Source organism: Scyliorhinus torazame, chromosome 6 (genome assembly GCF_047496885.1).
Source record: "Scyliorhinus torazame isolate Kashiwa2021f chromosome 6, sScyTor2.1, whole genome shotgun sequence".
In the NCBI taxonomy this organism is placed as follows: Eukaryota; Metazoa; Chordata; class Chondrichthyes; order Carcharhiniformes; family Scyliorhinidae; genus Scyliorhinus; species Scyliorhinus torazame.
In genome coordinates, this window is record NC_092712.1 from 29751626 (window position 1) to 29774236 (window position 22611).

The 22611-nt window shown below is 47.5% G+C and overlaps 1 protein-coding gene across 5 annotated transcripts in view; it reads left to right on the forward strand.

Annotated features, from left to right (window-relative positions):
- Nucleotides 1-22611, forward strand: part of dlec1 (DLEC1 cilia and flagella associated protein) — a 259108-nt gene that overhangs the window by 186104 nt on the left and 50393 nt on the right. For all 5 annotated transcript variants that reach the window (XM_072508068.1, XM_072508073.1, XM_072508072.1 and 2 more), the window contains 7 exons: nucleotides 200-315; nucleotides 3143-3213; nucleotides 12445-12665; nucleotides 13798-13932; nucleotides 16036-16158; nucleotides 18139-18233; nucleotides 19354-19441. In XM_072508068.1, coding sequence (XP_072364169.1) covers nucleotides 200-315; nucleotides 3143-3213; nucleotides 12445-12665; nucleotides 13798-13932; nucleotides 16036-16158; nucleotides 18139-18233; nucleotides 19354-19441 — 849 coding nt within the window. The remainder of the gene's footprint in view (nucleotides 1-199; nucleotides 316-3142; nucleotides 3214-12444; nucleotides 12666-13797; nucleotides 13933-16035; nucleotides 16159-18138; nucleotides 18234-19353; nucleotides 19442-22611) is intronic.

The window sequence follows — 22611 nt, forward strand, 5'->3', positions numbered from 1 at the left end:
GAATCCCGATGGCGTGAACGGACGGAGGATTCTGCCCTTGATCTTTTGTATTCTGTGTATTTTCTATTATTATTAATTAATAGGTTGTTTTCCTCCCTGGATATCCTGGAGCCTGTAAAGATGCACTGCGTGAGGTTTCTATATGTTTGTATTTCTATCCAATGTACCTGTGTGCCATTAATGTCCATTGTTCTGTTAGGTTGGAAAACTCGAGCCTACCTATGTCCCCATGAAATTGTCTGTCAAAGGCGTCCCGCTCTACTTCAAGGTTTTAGGACCGCAAAAGGACAACCAGATGCAAGGCCCTATGATCAGGTACAAGGGTTCTTGAATTTATTATTTTGGCATACCCATGTTATTGGGGTGATGGATTTTCCAATGGCGACTCCACTTTGCTTCCTTCTCGGAGGAAAATGGAAAGGAGCAGTGGAGGTCCTGTCAGGTGAATCAGGCTGCAGCAGGGACAGACTGTGCACATCTACCAGCACCCCAGCCCCACATTTATTGACGGAGGCCCGCCCATCGGGACAATAGGCACAAGAACTCACATTACCAATGAGGCAAGAAATGATGACGATACTCAAGTGATATTGGATAGGTGGACGAATGAAAGGGGTTGGAGAGCCATAGGCATAGGGAGGGTAAATGTGATCAGAATAATTTGCTTACATGGAGGGAATAGCCTGACATGGTCTGATTTGAACCAAATCTCTGTGATGTAGCTCTCATGTACATCTGTGCAAATATCCAGCTCATGCTACACCAATGGATAGTAAAATAAAGAAGAAAGAAGCATCTTATAATTGTTAGGTTAGGTGTTATAACCTGCCTGGGATGTGGTTCATTCATGGGATGTGGTTATCGTTGGCAAGGCCAGAATTTGATGCCCATCTCTAATTTCCCTTGCCCGGCCACCTCAGAGGGCAGTTAAGAATCAATCGTATTGCTGTGGGTCTGGCGTGGAAAGTAGGCCAGATTGGGTAAGGATGGCCTGAAGGACATTAATGAACCAGATAGGCTTTTACGACAATCGATGACAGTTCCATGATCACCATTAAGACTAACTTTAGATTCCAGATTTTATTAAATTAATTTAAATTCACCAACTGCGATGGTGGGATTTGAACTGGTGTCCACACAGCATTAGCCCGGACCCCTGAGTTACTGGTCAAGTGACATTACCATTGTGCCATGATCTACTCTGTGGGCAGCACAGTAGGATAGTAGTTAGCACTACGGCTTCACAGCGCCAGTGTCCCAGGTTCGATTCCCGCCTTGGGTCACTGTCTGTGCGGAGTCTGCACGTTCTCCCCGGGTCAGCGCGGGTTTCCTCCCACAAGTCCCGAAAGACATGCTATTAGGTAATTTGGACATTCTGAAATTCTCCTGTTTACCCGAACAGGCGCCGGAATGGTGGTGACTAGGGGATTTTCACAGTAACTTTATTGCAGTGTTAATGTAAACCTACTTATAACAGTAAAGATTATTATTATTATGTGACTGAGGCAAAGGTAAGGTTTTCCTCCTGGCCCTTGTCTGCAGCCTTTGTTTGACCACGCCATCCTGCTTCAAACCCTCTCCACCGTCTTTCAGCTGGGTGGGACCGCTCTCACCTGGGTGGGACCGCTCTCACCTGGTTGCATTCTTAAAGAATCTAATCAGAACCACAGAATCAGGTAGAATGGCATCTCTTCCTGCTCCCACACTGTTACCTCGGTTGTCCCCCAAGGAGCTATCCTAAGCTTGCCACTGTTTCTCATCTACACCTCATCTAAAAGCATCGATCTAGTTTTCACGAATGCTGACAACACCCATCTCTCCCTCCTCTCTTGATTCCTCCATCGTTGCTAAGTTGTCAGGCTGCTCATTCACCAACATCTTTTCACATCCCTCCGTTGACTCATCCCTCCCTATCTCTGTAATCTCCTCCAGTCCCACAACCCTCTGAGATAGGCGTGCTTCCCTAATTCTTGTGCATTCCCGATTTTAAACACTCCACCATTATAATAACAATCTTTATTAGTGTCACAAGTCGGCTTAGATTAACACTGCAATGATGTTACTGCGGAAATCCCCTAGTCACCACATTCCGGCGCCTGTTCGGGTACACTGAGGGAGAATTCAGAATTCCAATGTCCAATTCACCTAATAATGTGAGGGCCACGAAGAATCCAGCACGAGTTGAAGGATAGAAAGAAATAACATTTATTTACAATAACATATATATATACAACAGCATCAGGAACTCCCTTGCTGCTCACTCTAGCTTGTTCCATACTGGCCAGCTCTATTTGTGCAGGGAATCTGCTAATGATTTCTCCACCCCCATCATTGGGGAAGCTCATACTCCCTAAGGATTGTGGGATTGCCATTAGTCCCCAGCCAGTGGTAAGCAGACACCTAACAAGCACGTCTTTCAGGACTTGTGGGAGGAAACCCACACAGACACAGGGATAACGTGCAGACTCCGCACAGACAGTGACCCAAGCGGGAATTGAATCTTGAACTAACCACTGTGATGGCTGCTCCTTCAGTTGCCTCGGCCCCCAAGCTCTGGGATACACTCCGGCAACCCCTCACGTGCTTCTTCCTCACTGTCTGCCCTTAAGACACTTGATTAATGGGCTGATTTAGCTCAGTGGGCTAGACAGCTGGTTTGTAATGCAGAATAAGGCCAGCAGCAGGGGTTCAATTCCTGTTCCAGCTTACCCGAACAGGCGCCGGAATGTGGTGACTAGGGGCTTTTCACAGTAACTCGTCATACTTGTGACAGTAAAAGATTATAATTATTATTATAAAACCTACTGACATATATCTTTCCAGATAAAATCACTCTCATACAGCATGGGGGTTGGTAACAGAGAGACTGTTTCAGTCCATTTTTTCATAGATACATAAATATACAAATGGCCTCAAGAGGTGCTACTCCACCCACCTCTTTCACAAAGCTTTTGGTCATCTGTCCAAACGTGGCTCGTCATACTTTGGTTTGTATTGTTCCTATGAAAGTGCTTTGGATCAGTTTATTATGGTAATGGTACAATATAAATATAAGCTGTTGTGTTGCTGCAGTGTCTTCTGCTTGACATTGCTGGTAATAATTCAACATGCAAAGGGCTTGACCGAATGTTTCGTTTTCCAGGTTTGGTACCCATATCTCTGGAGGTGACACAATCTCTCGTTCCCTACGGCTCTTCAATACCGGTCCCTACAGTAGGTCTTGCAACTTGCCATGTCTTTTTTCCACAGGATCAATTGCATGAAATTGTTCAACATCAGTAGAAGCTTCATCCAGTTTGGGAATTTGGAATTGTAGCTCTCCTGCTGGGCTCAGTGATGGGGAGATAGTAACATAGAAGATAGGACCAGGAAGAGGCCATTTGGCCTTCGAGCCTGCTCCGCCACTCATTATAGTCATGGCTGATCATCCAACTCAAAAGCCTAATCCCGCTTTTCCCCCATATCCTTTGATCCCCTTCACCCTCAGTGCTATATCTAACTGCTTCTTGAAAACATGCAATGTTTTGGTCTCAACTACTTCCTATGGTAATGAATTCCACAGGCTCACCACTCTCTGGGTGAGGGTCAGCATGGTAGCACATGGTAGCATGGTACGTCCGTTGTGCTCACCCTAACTTGAAGGTGGTTTGTGGAGGAGCTGTTGTCAAGTGACACTTAAACCCGAAACACTTCTTCAGTGTTTTCCTCCCTACCCCTCCTCTAACCAAAAAAAACCAACCGCTGTAAAGATCAAGAGGAAGGCTAGAGGGCAGGTAGAAGTAGAAAGAAGTTGAACCGTGACGTCACAGCCTGCAGTTAAGGGATTAGCTGGTGACTGGTAAGTAGTTTTTCTTTTATTTTCCCTCAGGTGTTATCGTGCGGGGCGCAGAGATTGCTGAGTGAGTGCTTGCTGAGAAGGGGAGTGAATAACAGGTAAGCTCTTTCTTTCTTTTTCTTTTTTATCTAGAGGGATGGCAGGGAAGGTAGTGCAATGTTCCTCCTGCAGAATGTTTGAAGTGAGGGACGCCGTCAGTGTCCCTGCTGATTTCATCTGTGGGAAGTGCACCCATCTCCAGCTCCTCAGAAACCGCGTTAGGGAACTGGAGCTGGAGCTGGATGAACTTCGGATCATTCGGGAGGCAGAGGTGGTCATAGATAGAAGCTTCAGGGATGTAGTTACTCCAAAGAATAAAGATAGATGGGTGACGGTGAGAGGGGCTGGGAGGAAGCAGTCAGTACAGGGATCCCCTGTGGTCGTTCCACTTAGTAACAAGTATACCGCTTTGGATACTGTTGGGGGGGGGGGGGGGCTTACCAGGGGTAAGCCATGGGGTACAGGTCTCTGGTACAGAGTCTGTCCCTGTTGCTCAGAAGGGAAGGGGGAGAGGAGTAGAGCATTAGTCATTAGTTAGGGGGATAGATAGGAGATTCTGTGGGAACGAGAGAGACTCGTGGTTGGTGTGTTGCCTCCCAGGTGCCAGGGTGCGTGATGTCTTGGATCATGTTTTCAGGATCCTTAAGGGGGAGGGGGAGCAGCCCCAAGTCGTGGTCCACATAGGTGCCAACGACATAGGTAGGAAAAGGGATAGGGATGTAAGGCAGGAATTCAGGGAGCTAGGGTGGAAACTTAAGATCTAGGACAAACAGAGTTATTATCTCTGGGTTGTTACCCGTGCCACGTGATAGCGAGACGAGGAATAGGGAGAGAGAGGAGTTGAACACATGGCAACAGGGATGGTGCAGGAGGGAGAGTTTCAGATTTCTGGATAATTGGAGCTCATTCTGGGGTCGGTGGGACCTCTACAAACGGGATGGTCTACACCTGGACCAGAGGGGTACCAATATCCTGGGGGGGAAATTTGCTAATGCTCTTCGGGAGGGTTTAAACTAGTTCAGCAGGGGCTTGGGAACCTGAATTGTAGCTCCAGTATACAGGAGGTTGAGAGTAGTGAGGTCATGAGTAAGGTTTCAAGTTGCAGGAGTGTACCGGCAGGCAGGAAGGTGGTTTAAAGTGTGTCTTCTTCAATGCCAGGAGCATCCGGAATAAGGTGGGTGAACTTGCTGCATGGGTTGGTAACTGGGACTTCGATGTTGTGGCCATTTCGGAGACATGGATAGAGCAGGGACAGGAATGGTTGATGCAGGTGCCGGGGTTTAGCTATTTCAGTAAACTCAGGGAAGGTGGTAAAAGAGGGGGATGGGTGGCATTGTTAGTCAAGGACAGTATTACGGTGGCAGAAAGGACGTTTGATGAGGACTCGTCTACTGAGGTAGTATGGGCTGAGGTTAGAAACAGGAAAGGAGTGGTCACCCTGTTAGGGGTTTTCTATAGGCCTCCGAAAAGTTCCAGAGATGTAGAGGAAAGGATTGCAAAGATGATTCTGGATAGGAGCGAAAGCAACAGGGTAGCTGTTATGGGGGACTTTAACTTTCCAAATATTGACTGGAAACGCTATAGTTCGAGTACTTTAGATGGGTCCGTTTTTGTCCAATATGTGCAGGAGGGTTTCCTGACACCGTATGTAGATAGGCCAATGAGAGGGGAGGCCATATTGGATTTGGTACTGGGTAATGAACCAGGACAGGTGTTAGATTTGGAGGTAGGTGAGCACTTTGGTGATAGTGACCACAATTCGATTACGTTTACTTTAGTGATGGAAAGGAATAGGTACATACCGCAGGGCAAGAGTTATATCTGGGGGAAAGGCAATTATGATGCGATGAGGCAAGACTTAGGATGCATCGGATGGAGAGGAAAACTGCAGGGGATGGGCACAATGGAAATGTGGAGCTTGTTCAAGGAACAGCTACTGCATGTCCTTGATAAGTATGTACCTGTCAGGCAGGGAGGAAGTGATCGAGCAAGGGAACCGTGGTTTACTAAAGCAGTCAAAACACTTGTCAAGAGGAAGAAGCAGGCTTATGTAAAGATGAGACATGAAGGTTCAGTTAGGGCGCTCGAGAGTTAAAAGTTAGCTAGGAAGGACCTAAAGAGAGAGCTAAGAAGAGCCAGGAGGGGACATGAGAAGTCTTTGGCAGGTAGGATCAAGGATAACCCTAAAGCTTTCTATAGATATGTCAGGAATAAATGAATGACTAGGGTAAGAGTAGGGCCAGTCAAGGACACTAGTGGGAAGTTGTGCTTGGAGTCCGAGGAGATAGGAGAGGTGCTAAATGAATATTTTTGTCAGTATTCACACAGGAAAAAGACAATGTTGTCGAGGAGAATACTGAAATTCAGGCTACCAGACTGGAAGGGCTTGAGGTTCATAAGGAGGAGATGTTAGCAATTCTGGAAAGTGTGAAAATAGATATGTCCCCTGGGCCGGATGGGATTTACCTAAGATTCTCTGGGAAGTTACGGAGGAGATTGCTGAGCCTTTGGCTTTGATCTTTAAGTCATCTTTGTCTACAGGAATAGTGCCAGAAGACTGGAGGATAGCAAATGTTGTCCCCTTGTTCAAGAAGGAGAGTAGAGACAACCCCGGTAACTACCCTGCACATCTTTGGGTTGTGGGGGCGAAACCCACGCAAACACGGGGAGAATGTGCAAACTCCACACGGACAGTGACCCAGAGCCGGGATCGAACCTGGGGCCTCGGCCCCGTGAGGCAGCAGTGCTAACCCACTGCGCCACCGTGCTGCCCCTCCTTTCTTTTTTTTAAATATAAATTTAGAGTACCCAATTCTTTTTTTCCAATTTAACATGGCCAATCCACTTCCCCAGCACATCTTTTTGGGTTGTGGGGAAGAGACCCATGGAAAAAATGAATTGGATACTCTAAAGTAAAGAAAGATGTACTTGCATTGGTAGAGTGAAGGTTTAGAGTCACAGAGGTCTACAGGACAGAAAAGGCCCTTCGGCTCATCGGGCCTGCACCCTTTCCAGTCGATCACATCCCTCCTATAATGTGGTTTCCAGAACTGCACACAATACTCTAGCTGTGGCCTAACCAACATTTTATACAGTTCTAGCAGAACCTCCCTTCTCTTTAACTCTATGCCTCAGCTAATAAAGGCAAGTATACCATATGCCTTCTTTTTTATTTAATTTTCCCAATTAAAGGGCAATTTAGCGTGGTCAATCCACCTACCCTGCACATCTTTGGGTTGTGGGGGTGAGACCCACGGAGGCAGGGGGAGAATGTGCAAACTCCACACGGACAGTGACCCAGGACCGGAATCAAACCCGGGTCCTCGGTGCCGTGAGGGTATCTTTCTGCGAGCAGTTCAACAGATCATTAAGTACATGAAAAGAAAACAACATTTTAAAAATACATAATAGGACAACACAAAGAACACAATGTACATACATAAACATCAGCATTGGGTGAAGCATGCAGGGGTGTCGTGTTTTCTTTTATAAATTTAGAATACCCAGTTATTTTTTTTTCCCAATTTTAGGGGCAATTTAGCATGGCCAATCCACCTAACCTGCACATCTTTGGGTTGTGGGGTGAAACCCACGCAGACATGGGGAGAATGTGCAAACTCCACCAGGACAGTGACCCAGGACCGGAATCAAACCCGGGTCCACAACGCCGCAGTCCCAGTGCTAACCACTACGCCATATGCCGTCCTGGGGTGTAGTGTTGATCAGTTCAGTCCATAATAGGGTCGTTTAAGAGCCTGGTAACATCGGGGAAGCAGCTATTTTTGAATCTGTGCGTGTTCTCAGACTTTTGTATCTCCTGTCTGATTTAAGAAGTTGGAAGAGTGAGTAAGCCGGGTGGGAGGGGTCTTTGATTATGCTGCCCGATTTCCCCAGGCAGCGGGAGGTGTGGATAGAGTCAATGGATGGGAGGCAGGTTTGTGTGGTGGACTGGGCTGTGTTTGTGACTCTGAGGTTTCTTGCGGTCTTGGGCTGAGAAGTTGCCATACCAGGCTGTGATGCAGCCCGATAGGATGCTTTCTATGGTGCATCTGTAAAAGTTGGTAAGAGTTAATGTGGACATTGCAAATTTCCTTAGTTTCCTGAGGAAGTATAGGCGCTGTTGTGCTTTCTTGGTGGCAGCGTCGACGTGGGTGGACCAGGACAGATTTTTGGAGATGTGCACCCCTAAGAATTTGAAGCTGCAAACCATCTCCACTTCGGTCCCGTTGATGTTGTCAGGGGTGTGTACAGTTCTTTGCTTTCTGAAGTCAATGACCAGCTCTTTAGTTTTGCTGGCATTGAGGGAGAGATTGTTGTCGCTACACCACTCCACTAGGTTCTCTATCTCCCTCCTGTATTCTGACTCGTCATTATTCGAGATGGTGGGCATGGGTGTGTCATGGGCTGCTGGGGCACTCGACAGCGGATCGTTGGTTTCCTGCTCGAACCGAGCATAAAATGCATTGAGTTCATCGGGGGGGGGGGGGGCTGCTGCTGGAGATACTGCTCGGCTTCGCTTTGTAGCCCGTTATGTTGTTTAGGCCTTGCCACAACCACCAAGGGTCTGTAACACTAGTCATAATTGTCAACATATCAGCCATGATTGAATAGTGGAATAGACCTGATGGGCTGAATGGCCTAATTCTGCTCCTATGTCTTATGGTCTTAAATGCATTTCCCTCATCCACATACCTGGTCACCTCTTCGAAAAATTCAGTCAAATTAGTCAGATATGACCTCCCCTTAACAAAACCCTACTGACTGTTCTCGATTAATCGCTGCCTCTCCAAATGCAGATTAATTCTTTCTCCCAGAATTACTTCCAATAGTTTCCCCACCACTGAGGTTAGACTGACTGGCCTGTAGTTTCCTGGTTTATCCCTTCTTCCCTTCTTGAATAATGGTACCACATTGGCTCTCCTCCAGTCCTCCAGCACCTCTCCTGTGGCCAGAGAGGAATTGAAAATTATTGCCAGCCCCCCCTGCTATTTCCTCCCTTGCCTCACTCAGCAGCTTGGGATACATTTCATCTGGCCCTGGAGATTTATCTACTTGTAAGCCTGCCAGGCCACTCAGAACCTCCACTCTGTCTATGTTGATTTCTTTAATTTTATCGCAGTTCCTTTCCCTGATTTCTAAACCCACACTGTCAATCTCATGAGAGAACACCGACACAGTATTCATTTAGAACCCTGTCAAAAACAGCTCTTCCCCATTGTTACCAGACTCCCAAACGACACTCTTATGGAGTGATCTGATCTCTTTACATGTCTTCTCTACTGAGTAGTATGACAGTCTATACGCTTCACCCGATGCCTGCATCTATGTATTTACATTGTGTCTTTTATGTTTGCCAATTATGTATTTTCTTTTCATGTACGGAATGATCTGTTTGAGCTTCACTACGATGCTGACTGTGAGGACACTGTCCCCAGACTGCTTCACTGTGACACTGACTGTGAGGACACTGTTCCCAGACTGCTTCACTGTGACGCTGACTGTGAGGACACTGTTCCCAGACTGCTTCACTGTGACACTGACTGTGAGGACACTGTTCCCAGACTGCTTCATTGCGACGCTGACTGTGAGGATACTGTTCCCAGACTGCTTCACTGTGACGCTGACTGTGAGGACACTATTCCCAGACTGCTTCACTGTGACACTGACTGTGAGGACACTGTTCCCAGACTGCTTCACTGTGACGCTGACTGTGAGGACACTGTTCCCAGACTGCTTCATTGTGATGCTGACTGTGAGGACACTGTTCCCAGACTGCTTCACTGTGACGCTGACTGTGAGGACACTGTTCCCAGACTGCTTCATTGTGACGCTGACTGTGAGGACACTGTTCCCAGACTGCTTCACTGTGACGCTGACTGACACCGTTCCCAGACTGCTTCACTGCAATGCTGACTGGAAGGACACTGTTCCCAGACTGCTTCTCTGTGACGCAGACTGTTTTTGTTGTGTAGATTCACCATTACCTTTCGGCTTTTTATTCTTTAACCTCACAGAATTGTTACTGTGCAGAAGGAGGCTGTTTGGCCCATCATGTCTGCACCAGCTCTCCAGCGTCATGACTTAGTGCCATTCCCCTGCCTTTTCTGGCCATAAAAGGCTGGTACGGCAACTGCCCGGCCCAAGACTGTAAGAAACTACAGAGAGAACACAGCCCAGTCCATCACGCTATCCCCTCTCCCAACCATTGACTCTGGGCTGGATTCTTCCGCCCCTCCCGCCGCAAGATCACCATGGGCGAGACGCGGACAATGGGAAAGTCCATTGCACTCGGGCGGGATACTCCAGTCGCCGGGCGGGCGCGGCCGGAGTATCCCGCCCTCTGTCTACACCTCCTGCTGCCTTGGGAAAGCGGGCAGCATAATCAAAAACCTCTACCACCCCAGGTTATTCTCTCTGCCAACCTCTTCCATCGAGCAAGAGATACAAAAGTCTGAGACCACGCACTAACAGATTCAAAAACTGCTTCTTCCCTGCTGTTACCAGACTCCTGAATGATCCTCTTATGGGCTGATCATACCTTCTCTACAGAATAGTACTTCACTCTGTATGCTCACCTGGGGCGAAATTCTCCGTAATCGGAGCGATGTCCGCCGACCGGTGCCAAAAATGGCGCAAATCAGTCCGGCATCGCGCCGCCCCAAAGGTGCGGAATCCTCCGCACCTTGAGGGGCCGAGCCCTAACCTTGAGGAGCTAGGCCCGCGCCGGACTGATTTCCGCCCCGCCAGCTGGCGGGAAAGGCCTTTGGTGCCCCGCCAGCTGGCGCGGAAATGACATTGCTGGCCGGCGCATGCGTGGGAGCGTCAGCGGCCGCTCACGGCATCCCCACGCATGCGTAATGGAGGGGGTCTCTTCCGCCTCCGCCATGGTGGAGACCGTGGCGAAGGCGGAAGGGAAAGAGGGCCAGGACACCGTGGGGGCCAGGCCACCGTGCCCCCCCCCCCCCCACCCCCCCCGGGGCCAAATCACCCCGCGCCCCCCCCAGGACCCCGGAGCCCGCCCGCGCCGCCTTGTCCCACCGGTAAGAGGGGTGGTTTAATCCACGCCGGCGGGACAGGCATTCTAGCAGCGGGACTTCGGCCCATTCGGGCCGGAGAATAGCCGGGGGGGGGCCCGCCAACCGGCGCGGCGCGATTCCCGCCCCCGCCGAATCTCCGGTGCCGGAGAATTCGGCAACCGGCGGGGGCGGGATTCACGCCAGCCCCCGGCGATTCTCCGACCCGGCAGGGGGGTCGGAGAATCTTGCCCCAGATGTCTGTGTCTATGTATTTACATTGTGTATTCATGTATGTTCTATCTTTTTTCATGTATGGAACGATCTGTCTGGACTGTACGCAGAACAATACTTTTCACTGTACCTCGGTACACGTGACAATAAATCGAAATCAATTCAATTCAATTCAAACTCAGTACTCCGCCAATTTGTTTGCCTGGCCTTAACCCAATTGAAATGCTGCTTGCAATATTTTGTAAACCTGGACCACCATCCCTCTGCTCTCCCATGCAAAGTATGACTGTCACTTTTTGAAACACATACCAGGCACACACTTCCTGATATTGACTCCCATCTGCCCCATTTTACCCCATTTCACTACCTTGCCAATATTCTCATGCAGTTTTGTTCAGTCTACAAAATTTACCGTGCCTCTAATTTAAGATCACCTCTAAATTTGGACAGCACTTTTTAAGCTCGATACCCAAAGCATCAAGGTGCACAGTGAACAGCAATGGTCCCAGAACAAAACCCTGTAGTTATTGCTGTGGGATATGCATGCAATCGAGTAGGTTTTTCTTCTTTCGTCCTATTGATGATGGAGGTGGGGGACCGGGGTGAAGGACCGTGTCCTCTGCTGGAGTTGTTCTGCTTGGAGGAACACAAATGTGACTCTTCTGAGTAATCAATATGAATAATTGAGTGCACAAACCCATACTAAGGGCAATTTATCATGGCCAATTCACCTAACTTGCACATCTTTGGACTGTGGGAGGAGATCGGAGCACCCGGAGGAAACCCACGCAGACACGGGGAGGATATGCAGAATCCACACAGACAGTGACCCAAACCGGGAATCAAACCCGGGTCCATGGTTCTGTGGAGCAATGGTGCTAACCACTGCGCTATCATGCCACCCTGTTTGCTGTCTACCCTTAACAAAGCCTGTGTGTGTGTTGGGGGGGGGGGGGGGGGCAACGTGGTGCCACAGTGGTCAGCACTGCTGCCTCACGGCACCGAGGTCCCAGGTTCGATCCCAGCCCCAGGTCACTGTCCGTGTGGAGTTTGCACATTCTCCCCGTGTTTGCGTGGGAAGGGGATTGTCCACGCTAAATTGCCCCTTAATTTGAAAAAGATAATTGGATACTCTAGATTTTTTTAAAAAGAAAAAAGAGTGCACAAACCAACACCTATCTATGAATGTGGTGAGTGGTCTGGAACTGCCACAAGCCAGTTTGGTGTGTGACCAAGTCATCAATTTTATTTGGTGAGGAATTACGAGCGATGCACTTTCAACCAATCTAGGTTAAAGATTCTTCTTTCAATTAAAAATTCTAGACATTCGATTGGACTGGGAGACATACAACCAAGAGAAGGAGGACTTGCAGCTGGTGGATCTGATCATTTCATATGGACAGCAGTTCCCCGTGAGGGATGAGAGTGGCAATGAGATAATTGGAACCAGCATTGCTTCCAGTGAGAGCGAACACAGCTTCGACTGGGATGCTATCCCTAACAGCCGACAGAGCAGTTCTTTGGCACTCCAGACAGCAGAATGTGTAAGGATATGATCATTCACGACCTAGGGGTCAATCACTGGATCCATGGGGTGGGTTGGGGTGAGTGGTTTGATGGCTTATTTTGATTTAATGGGGGGGTTGGTGCCACTGCCTCACCACATTTGGTTCTTATGCCAGCTGGCAGCAACCTTGGGGTTATCTTATGCCAGCTATGCTGGAAGACACCCCGCATTCAGACAGCGCACTGTCATATTCGGGGAACACACAGGCTAACGCTGCCAAGAGCAAGCAACACAGAACAATGCCATTCCCAAATACAGATGACGCAGAGCACTAACCTGCTTCTTTTCCCTGTGCAACATTTAAACAAACATTTAAAAGTTATCACCAGTGCATGTTCAACACCGCGCATCATAACTGGCAAGACTGAACTCATCCTCACCTGCTCGGCACAGAATCTTTGCAGATTTTAGCTTTTAATTATAGAATCGTAGAATTTAGAGTGCAGAAGGAGGCCATTCGGCCCATCGAGTCTGAACCAGCCCTTGGAAGGAGCACCCCACCCAAGCCCACGACTCCACCCGATCGTAACCCAGCAACCACGCCCAACCTTTTAGACACCAAGGAGCAATTTTAGCGTGGCCAATTCACCTAACCTGCACATCTTTGGACAGTGGGGGGAAACCAGAGCACCCGGAGGAAACCCCGCAGACAGGGGGAGAACATGCAGACTCTGCACAGACAGGGACCCGAGGCCGGAATTGAACCCGGGTCCCTAGAGCTGTGAGGCAGCAGTGCTAACCACTGTGCCACCGTGCTGCCCTTTATCTACCCTTGCTTGCTGATGGTCTACTGATTGTGTGCATCTTTGGTATCCTTTTGGAACAGCAGCTCTAACTCTGGTTCCAAATTCCCCTTTAAGGAGCAGTTATTGTCGGGCTTAGTTTCAGAGCTGGGTTTACCTCAGATTTGACTTAATAAGCTTTTCCTATCCCTAAGTGGGATTTAGTTGTGTTACAGTAAAAGGACTTTCCCTTTGAAATCAGGCCCAACCTTTACCTGAGCTAGGAGCATTGGATTGAAAAATATGACAGAAACGTTACATTTCAGGACTTCTCACAGCAATTCGCAAATTACATGGTTTCCTTTCTTCAATTGCATCAATTATTAGGACGTGGAAGAGGAAGAGGAGGAACCAGAGGAGGAAGAAAAAGAGTTGCCAACAAACGCTCTAATTTCCGTGGTCCTGCGAGTTCACGAGGGCATTGCGGCAGACTATCCATATTATTTGACCCCAAGACAAGTGGTGAGTGGCTACTGGCCCCAGCGGAGCCCATCAAAGAGAGTGGCACAGTGCGCAGGGCGGTGAGGCAGCACCACTCTCCTGGCAGTAATGGGTTGCATATGAGACTCCCTTCCCCCCTTCACTCAGAATTCTCTACCTGATTATTGGAGACAAATGATACAGGAAGTGAGAACATAGGGTGGTCTGGGGCAGGAAAGGTAATTGCTAGAAATGCAATTGGTTCTGAAAATAATGGGCAGATCTCCATCTGTCACCAGCCCTGACCGCCCATCACAAGCTGTCGAAAGAAGTCAGGTAGTGACGAATGTGATATAAAATAGTTACTTTAGAGATACTAGTTAATGTAATGTAGAAATAAGCCACTTTGATTCTGGCAGATAGAGACAAAGGGATTTGAGACCGCATGGAAAAAGCAGGAAGAGGTGTGTCTATGAGAGTGATGCTGCATTGATAGGGGCCAGAGAAAGGGATTGGAAGTGAGCCAATCAGAATAGATCAAACAGGTCAGGAGGGACATAGGCTGACCTATGGGCGTCGAGTATGTGAAACTTGATACCATTTGAATTGATTTTGCAGAGATCCCTTTGTCTCTTTGTTCAGTCGCTTTCTGGAGAGTAGGAGACTGGATGTCTCTTATGTTTCTGTAAGATGAATTAAGCTTGCAAGCTAAATAAATAACTTCTTTTTACGTGTGAATCCATCTCAACTTTTATTGAGGCCAGACTGACAGAGAAAGAAATTTGGGAATCAACATTAGGAGACAGCAGAGGTCCCAGGTTCCAGTTTTCTCATTGTTCCTTAAATTATCTGCTGCCGCTTTTGGACAAGAAAGTAGCCAATGGATCATGCTCCTTCCTCCAGAAAGGAAAGATGGATAAAATGGCGCAACTTTAATCCAATTGGTTTACTGTCAGTTGTGACAGTCTGATTTTAGCCCAGTGGGAATGGAGTGGGCGCCATTTGCATCATACCCGGGGTTTGTAAAATCAGTCAGGGTGTAAATCAGGCATCTAACAATAATAATCTTTATTTGTGTCACAAGTAGGCTTACATTAACACTGCAATGAAGTTACTGTGAAAATCCTCCAGTCGCCACTCTCCGGCGCCTGTTCGGGTACACGGAGGGAGAATTCAGAATGTCCAATTCACCTAACAGCACGTCTTTCGGGACTTGTGGGAGGAAACCGGAGCACCTGTTCAATCACTCTCGTCCAGTCACTGTGCATCTCTTTCCTGTGTTGTCGAAATTACTCCTTAATGCAGTTCATCAATAGCTCCACCTGAGAATTTCCCACCGAAGCCGACCCTCCCCCTCCGCCATTCCCACCATTGGTGCAGCGCCACAGATTTCCTTAAGACCATAAGACATAGGAGCAGAATTAGGCCGCTCAGCCCATTGACTCTGCTGCGCCATTCAATCATGGCTGATATTTTTCTCATCCCCATTCTCCTGCCTTCTTCTCACTCCTTAGCCAGGTCCTTCACTGTCTTCTGCAGTGTCTGGTAGCCAGTAGACATGCCAATCCAAGGGAGAAGCTCTTTTCCTACACTCCTGGAGGAAACCCACACAGAGACGGGGAGAACGTGCAGACTCCGCACAGACAGTGACCCAAGCCGGGAATCGAACCCGGGTTCCTGGTGCTGTGTAGCAACTGTGCTAACCACTGTGCTATCTTGACCCGGACCACCCCATTGCCTCCCTCTCCCCAACGATCTCCCCAACGATTACCCCACCGTCCCACCAAGCAGATTTAATTAAAATCAAGACGTCAATCCATAATAAAAAATTAGTGACCATTTAGTAACTTGCAGGTTAATCAATGACAGCCAATGTGGAATTGTAGAAGAAAGATCAAAATGGTAATGTCAATAGAGTTCTTTGAAGGGGTGACCAACAGGATTGATATCGGGGAGCCAGAAGGTATTCATCAGTAAGGTGACTCAAAAAAGGTTTGTTGGAAAATTGTGACATGTTTGAGGAAATGTAACAACAAGGAAGAAAGTTAACTGATAGTCAGAATATAAGCCTGATTTACTGTTTGCAACCAGGCTGCTCGCAGTCACGGATGATAATGGTTTATTTTTAATTGTCTTGGTTCTCAGGTCGTTCCTGCTGGTGGGGTTGTCACCATCAATGTCTCCTTCACCCCACTCACACTGACTGGAGTGACAACCAATGTTGAGTGCGAAGGCTTTGCCTTTGGACACCTCAGTCTAGACGATCAGGTGATGGAGTGTCTTTGTTGAGATAAGAGAGTTTAATATAACATAATAATAATCTTTATTAGTGTCACAAGCAGGTTTACATTAACACTGCAATGAGGTTACTGTGAAAAGCCCCTCGTCGCCACATTCCGGCGCCTGTTCGGGTACACAGAGGGAGAATTCAGAATGTCCAATTCACCTCACAAGCATGTCTTCTGGGAATAAAACTGGGGCACCCGGAGGAAACCCACGCAGACACGGGGAGAACGTGCAGACTCCGCACAGACAGTGACCCAAGCTGGGAATCAAACCCGTATCCCTGGCGCTGTGAAGCAACAGTGCTAACCACTGTGGTCACTCTGCTTGGACATCACCTTTTCCACTTCACGGATTGTCGCCCCTTGCGCTTTGACGCATCTCCACCCGATCCAGTGGCCCTCGAAGAGGTGCCACCGCTCCCTCAGTTGCTCTCGTCCAGTCACTGTGCATCTCTTTCCTGTGTTGTCGAAATTCCTCCTTGATGAAGTTCATCAATGGCTCCATCTGAGGCTTTCCCACCGACGCCGACCCTCCCCCTCCGCCATTCTCATAATTGGTACAGCGCCACAGATCTCCACAAGACCATAAGAAAGAGGAGAAGAATTAGGCCGCTCGGCCCATCAGGTCTGCTGCGCCATTCAATCATGGCTGATATTTTTCTCATCCCCATTCTCCTGCCTTCTCCTGACTCCTTAGCCAGGTGTCTGTGTCTGGTAGCCAGTAGACATGCCAATCCAAGGGAAAACCTCTTCTCCTTCGCCTTCCGCCCAACTTTTCTGCCAAATCTACCCTGCTAATGGGTAAAATAATGCCAAAACCAATGCCACCAGAAGTCCTCTGCCAGTGCTTTTACTAAGTTAAGTGGACAAGGGTCAAAGAACTGGATGTGGACACATCTGGTACTGGATTGTGGCCAGACCAGCTAAAAGCTAGACAGTCAAGTCCAAATTCAGACTTGCCACTGGATACCCTAGAATAAGGACTAGTGCACACTGGCAGACACAATTAGGTTGGAGGTGGGGATGGGGTGCTGCAACCCATACCTGCTGGATGCAAGCTCTGCCCCTCACTTGCCAAGACAGTCTGGGCAAAGGTTCTGGTTCTGCACTTTCTGGCTGAGAGATACCAATACTATCACTGAGCTAAAGGCTTGCTCCAGGATAGCACATGTGTGGAACAGAATCTTGGACAAACAGGCCTACCTGTTGCTGAAATCCTCATCCACGCCTTTGTTATCTTTAGATTCAAGTATTCTAATGCCATGGAGGCAGTGGCATGGTGGTATTGTTACTGGACTAATAATCCAGAGACCCAGGGTAATGCACTGGGGACCTGGGTTCGAATCCAACCATGGCAGATGGTGGAATTTGAATTAAATAAAACAAATCTGGAATTAAAAGTCTAATAACGACCATGAAACCATTGTCGATAGTCGTAAAAGTTCACCTGGTCCACTAATGCCCTTTAGGTAAGGAAATCTATCACCCTTACCTGGTCTGGCCTACATGTGACTCCAGACCCACATTGCTGTGTTTGACTCTTAAATTCCCTCGGGGATTGGCAATAAATGCTGGCCCGGCCAGCGACACCCACATCCCATGAACGAAGAAAGAAAATAAATACCTGGCCTTGCTCTTCCCTATCTCTGTAACCTCTTTCAACCATACAACCTCCCGAAATAGCTCCAATCCTCCAATACTGTCCTCATTTTAACAACTGTACCATTGGCAGTTATGCTTTCAGCATAGCTGTGGAATCTCCTCCCTAAACCAATTCAACATTCTCTCTTCCTTTAAGAAATTTCTTAAAACCTGCCTCTTTTTTTTCCATCTGTCCTAAAATCTTCTTTTGTGACTCTGTGTCACATTTCTCTGATTAATTTAGTAAAGCATCCCAAGGGTAAAAGCGCTGTATAACATTGTTATTTCCAGTCAGTTTACCTTTACCTTGCACTTTCCCCAGGCGGCATTTGGAATACCCGGAAAGGTGACTCGAAGCCAAGGATACAACTCAGAGGCTTTACGCCTAGACTTCAGGGCAGTTGCAAAGCCTGCTTTGTGAGTACTAACACGCTGGCTTTCCCCAGCTCCCTTCTCCTTTTTTACTGTTGGAATCTTTGGACAATGTTCAGCATCTGTGGGCAAGGGGGCAGAATGCCAAGTCTGCTTCTCAGGAGGGGTATGAGAACAGCCTGAGGATAAGTGTTCCTCATCTTCTCTCTCCTCATCCCACCCGATTTAACTCGCCTTTCCTCTCCTCGAGTATTATTTCCTCAAATAGTAGGTGTTTCCTCCATGACCATGCTGAGGTGACCACTTTTTATCTGCGCGCATGAATGACAGGGGGATATCATAGCAGCCCCCACTCCTCTGCTCGCCTGATGTCCACATACCTGTACTTTGCAGTCAAGATCACTTGTGAATGATCAGTAATGGGGTCTTCGCCAATCCTTCCCCTTCCCAGCCTAGGATACTGAAATAAGTTGTAACCTACACAATTTTATACAAAATAAATGTTGTAATTACCATACCACCTTTCGTGTCTTCCTCAGGTCAGCAAAGTAGTCCAGACCTAGAATTTTTGTGCTCCGTATGGCTCAGGGGTCACCTGGTGTTTTTACCACTGAGCCCTTGGGGAGAGCAGCTCAATTGACTCATTTGTTTTTAGAATTTACAGTGTAGAAAGAGGCCATTCAGCCCATCGAGTCTGCACCGACCCCTGGAAAGAGCACCCTACTTAAGCCCACATCTCCACCCCATCTCCGTAACCCAGCAACCCCACCCAACTCAGAAAACAATATCCTGGAGCCCATCAGCATGGAACCGCAGTCAATAACACTCCAGTTGTAGGTACGAGACCAGTTTATTACCTCTTCTCTTCCAGTGATGCCCCATCTGACACTCAATCATACATCTTCAATCAGAAGGCCGGTGTACTGGGGTCTACTACCAGCCCTTTAAGTTGTAGAATGTAAAGTATACACGGATTACAAGGAGATGGGTACACAGAACATTACTGGCACACAGGAGATACATACTGAAACCAGGAGTAGGTACACATGTGAGGGATGTTTAGAGTTTATGGGGAACTCAGAACGCAAGGGCCCCACAGAAAGAGATTAAAGGGCTGCAGAAAACAATAGGATGGCCCTTGTAGTCACAAGCTTTCTCTGCTCAGGTTAAGCGTGGCGATGGATGATGACGATGAAGACCTTACCTTTTATGCAGCTGCAAGTGACTTAATGGCAGGTGGACTGGAATGCGGGGTGAGTAACCTAACATTGACTCAGATCTCTGGATGAGTCTCCCCTTTGTAAAAAAAAAACATTGTACCCATCCTGTCGAATGCCCTGATTCCTTGCTGGGGCACGGTTCAGTGAGTGGCTATTGTGGAAGGTCTCTCCTATCTTAGCCAAATTACTTTTCTTTGTCGAATGCCACAAGTGAAATTTTCTAACTCTAGATAGATTGGCGGCGGCCTTTTTAACCATGGGACCACAGCCAAGACTGATCATACAATGTTGACACATGCAATTCCCAGAAGAAGAATCTTGGCTGAAATTTTCCCTCCCTACACACCTTTATTCTGTCAACCAGCAGAGTGTCCATTCCTTGCCCACACCTTTGTCACCTCCTCAATGCTCTGCTTCTAACATACCAGTCCCCATGTTTTTCCCTTTATTACCTCTGTCCATCACTCTGTCTTTGCCAGCCTATCAAAATCTCCATCTGCAATTACAACATCCTTCAAAGCCTCATCCCTCTATATTTGCTCCTACTTCAAACTTCTTCAGTTGTTTATCCAGATTTGGATCCAAAGATTTGGGGAGGGGGAGAGGCCGCTCCAAAATCTCACCATTTGGATCACACGGGGAATGATGTTAAAACGAATCTCGTGACACTCAACGGGATTACAGGCCCCATTAACTTAGCAATGTTAAAGCGAATTGAGACAACATTAAACGAGGACTTGTTGTATCCTTGCATTTTGCTTCTTCTTCAAGTACTTAACTGATTCCCTTATGAAGTCTGTGGTCGAATCTGCTTCCACCACTCTGTCAGTCCACTCCAAACTCTAGCCACACTTACGACTAATTATCCTTTCAGTTCCGAAGGAGAGTCGTATTCGACTTGAAATGTTAACTCTGTTTCTCTCACCACAGATATTGCCAGACGTGCTAAGTTATTTCTGTTTTTAATACTTATTCATACAAACATACTTATGAATATACGAATTTGGAGCAGAGTAGGCCATTCGGCCCGTCGAGCCTGCCCTGCCATTCAGTAAGATCAGGGCTGATCTGATTGTGGCCTCAACTCCACATTCTGCCGACTCCCCAATAATCTCTGACTCCCTTGTCGGTCAAGAATCTATCTACCCCTGCCTTAAAAATATTCATTGACTCTGGCTCCACTACTCTCTGGGGCAGAGAGTTCCAAAGATTCACAACCCTCTGAGAGAACAATTTCTTCTCATCTCCGTCTTAAATGGGAGATCACTTACTTTGATGTGTCCCCTAGTTCTTGTCTCCCCCACAAAGGGAAAAATTACCCTGTCAAGTCCCTTCGGAATCTTCCATGTTTCAATAAGATCACCTCTCAATCTTCCAGACTCCAATAGATACAGGCCCAACCTGTCCAACCTTCCCTCGTAAGATAACCCCCAGCCCCCCATCCCAGGTATCAGTCGAGTGAACCTTCTCTGAATCCTTCTAACGCATTTATATCCTTTTTTAAATAAGGAGATCAAAAATGTACATAGAATTCTAGATGTGGTCTCACTAATGTCCTGTACAACTGTAGCAAAACATCCCTACTTTTATATTCCATTCCCCTTGCAATAAATGACAACATTTTTGTCATTTATTTGTCAGCAGTTTTGGTCTCCTTTTCTGAGGAAGGATGTTCTTGCTCTCGAGGGAGTGCAGCGACGGTTTAGCAGACTGATTCCAGGGATGGCGGGACTGACATATGAGGAGAGATTGACTAGGTTGGGATTGTTCACGCTGGAGTTCAGAAGAATGAGGGGTTATCTCATAGAGACTTATAAAATTCTAACAGGACTAGACAGGGTAGATGCAGGGAAGATGTTCCCAATGATGCGTGTCCAGAACCAGTGGTCACAGTTTGAGGATTCAGGGTAAACCATATCGGACAGAGATGAGGAGACATTTCTTCACACAAAGAGTGATGAGCCTGTGGAATTCATCACCACAGGAAATAGTTAATGCTGAACATTGAATATATTCAAGAGGCAGCATTTATATAGCACTTGGGGAGAATGGGATCAAAGGCTATGGGGAGAAAGCAGGATTAATGAAATGAAAATCGCTTATTGTCACAAGTAGGCTTCAAATGAAGTTACTGTGAAAAGCCCCTAGTCGCCACATTCCGGCGCCTGTTCGGGGAGGCTGGTACGGGAATTGAACCGTGCTGCTTGCCTGCCTTGGTCTGCTTTCAAAGCCAGCGATTAAGCCCTGTGATAAACTGGCCCCTATTAGGCTATTGAGTTGGATGATCAGCCATGATCGTGATGAATGGCAGAGCAGGCTTAAGGGCCAAAAGGGCTCCTCTTGCTCCTATCTTCTATGTATCTTATGTATTCCATTTGCCACCCTAATCACTTGCTGTATCTGCACAGTAACCTTTCCTGATTGAAGTACAGAGGGATCTGGATGTCCTGGTACATGGGAGTTCTGCAATCTTTCTCCATTTAAATATTATGCTGCTTTTCTGTTCTTCCTGCCAAAGCGAGCAAGTTCAGATTTTCCATCTGCCAAATTGTTGCCCACTCACTTAACCTACCTCTGTCCCTTTGCAGACTCTGTATGTCCTCTTCACAACTTAATTTCCTATCTACCTTTGAGTCATCAGCAAGTTAAGCAACCATGCATTCATTCCCTTCACCCAAGAGATCGATATAAATTGTAAATAGTTGAGATTCCCACATTGATCCCTGCGGCACTCCATTTGTCATAACTTGCCAACCCGACAAAGACCCATTTATCCCACTGTGTTTGCTGTCAGCTAACCATTCCTCAATCCATGCTGATATGTTACCCCTGTCACCATGAGTTCTTATTTTGATTAGCAACCTTTGATGTGGGACTTTGTCAAATGCCTTCTGGAAATCTATTAATAATATTTATTAGTGCCACAAGTAGGCTTATATTAACACTCAATGAAGTTACTGTGAAAATCCCCTAGTTGCCACATTCTGGCACCTGTTCGGGTACACAGAGGGAGAATTCAGAATGTCCAATTCACCTAACAAGCACGTCTTTCAGGACTTGTGGGAGGAAACCGGAGCACCGGGAGGAAACCCATGCAGACACAGGGAGAACGTGCAGACTCCGCACAGGCAGTGACCCAAGCGGGAATCGAACCCGGGACCCTGGTGCTGTGAAGCAACAGTGCTAACCACTGTGCCTCCCAT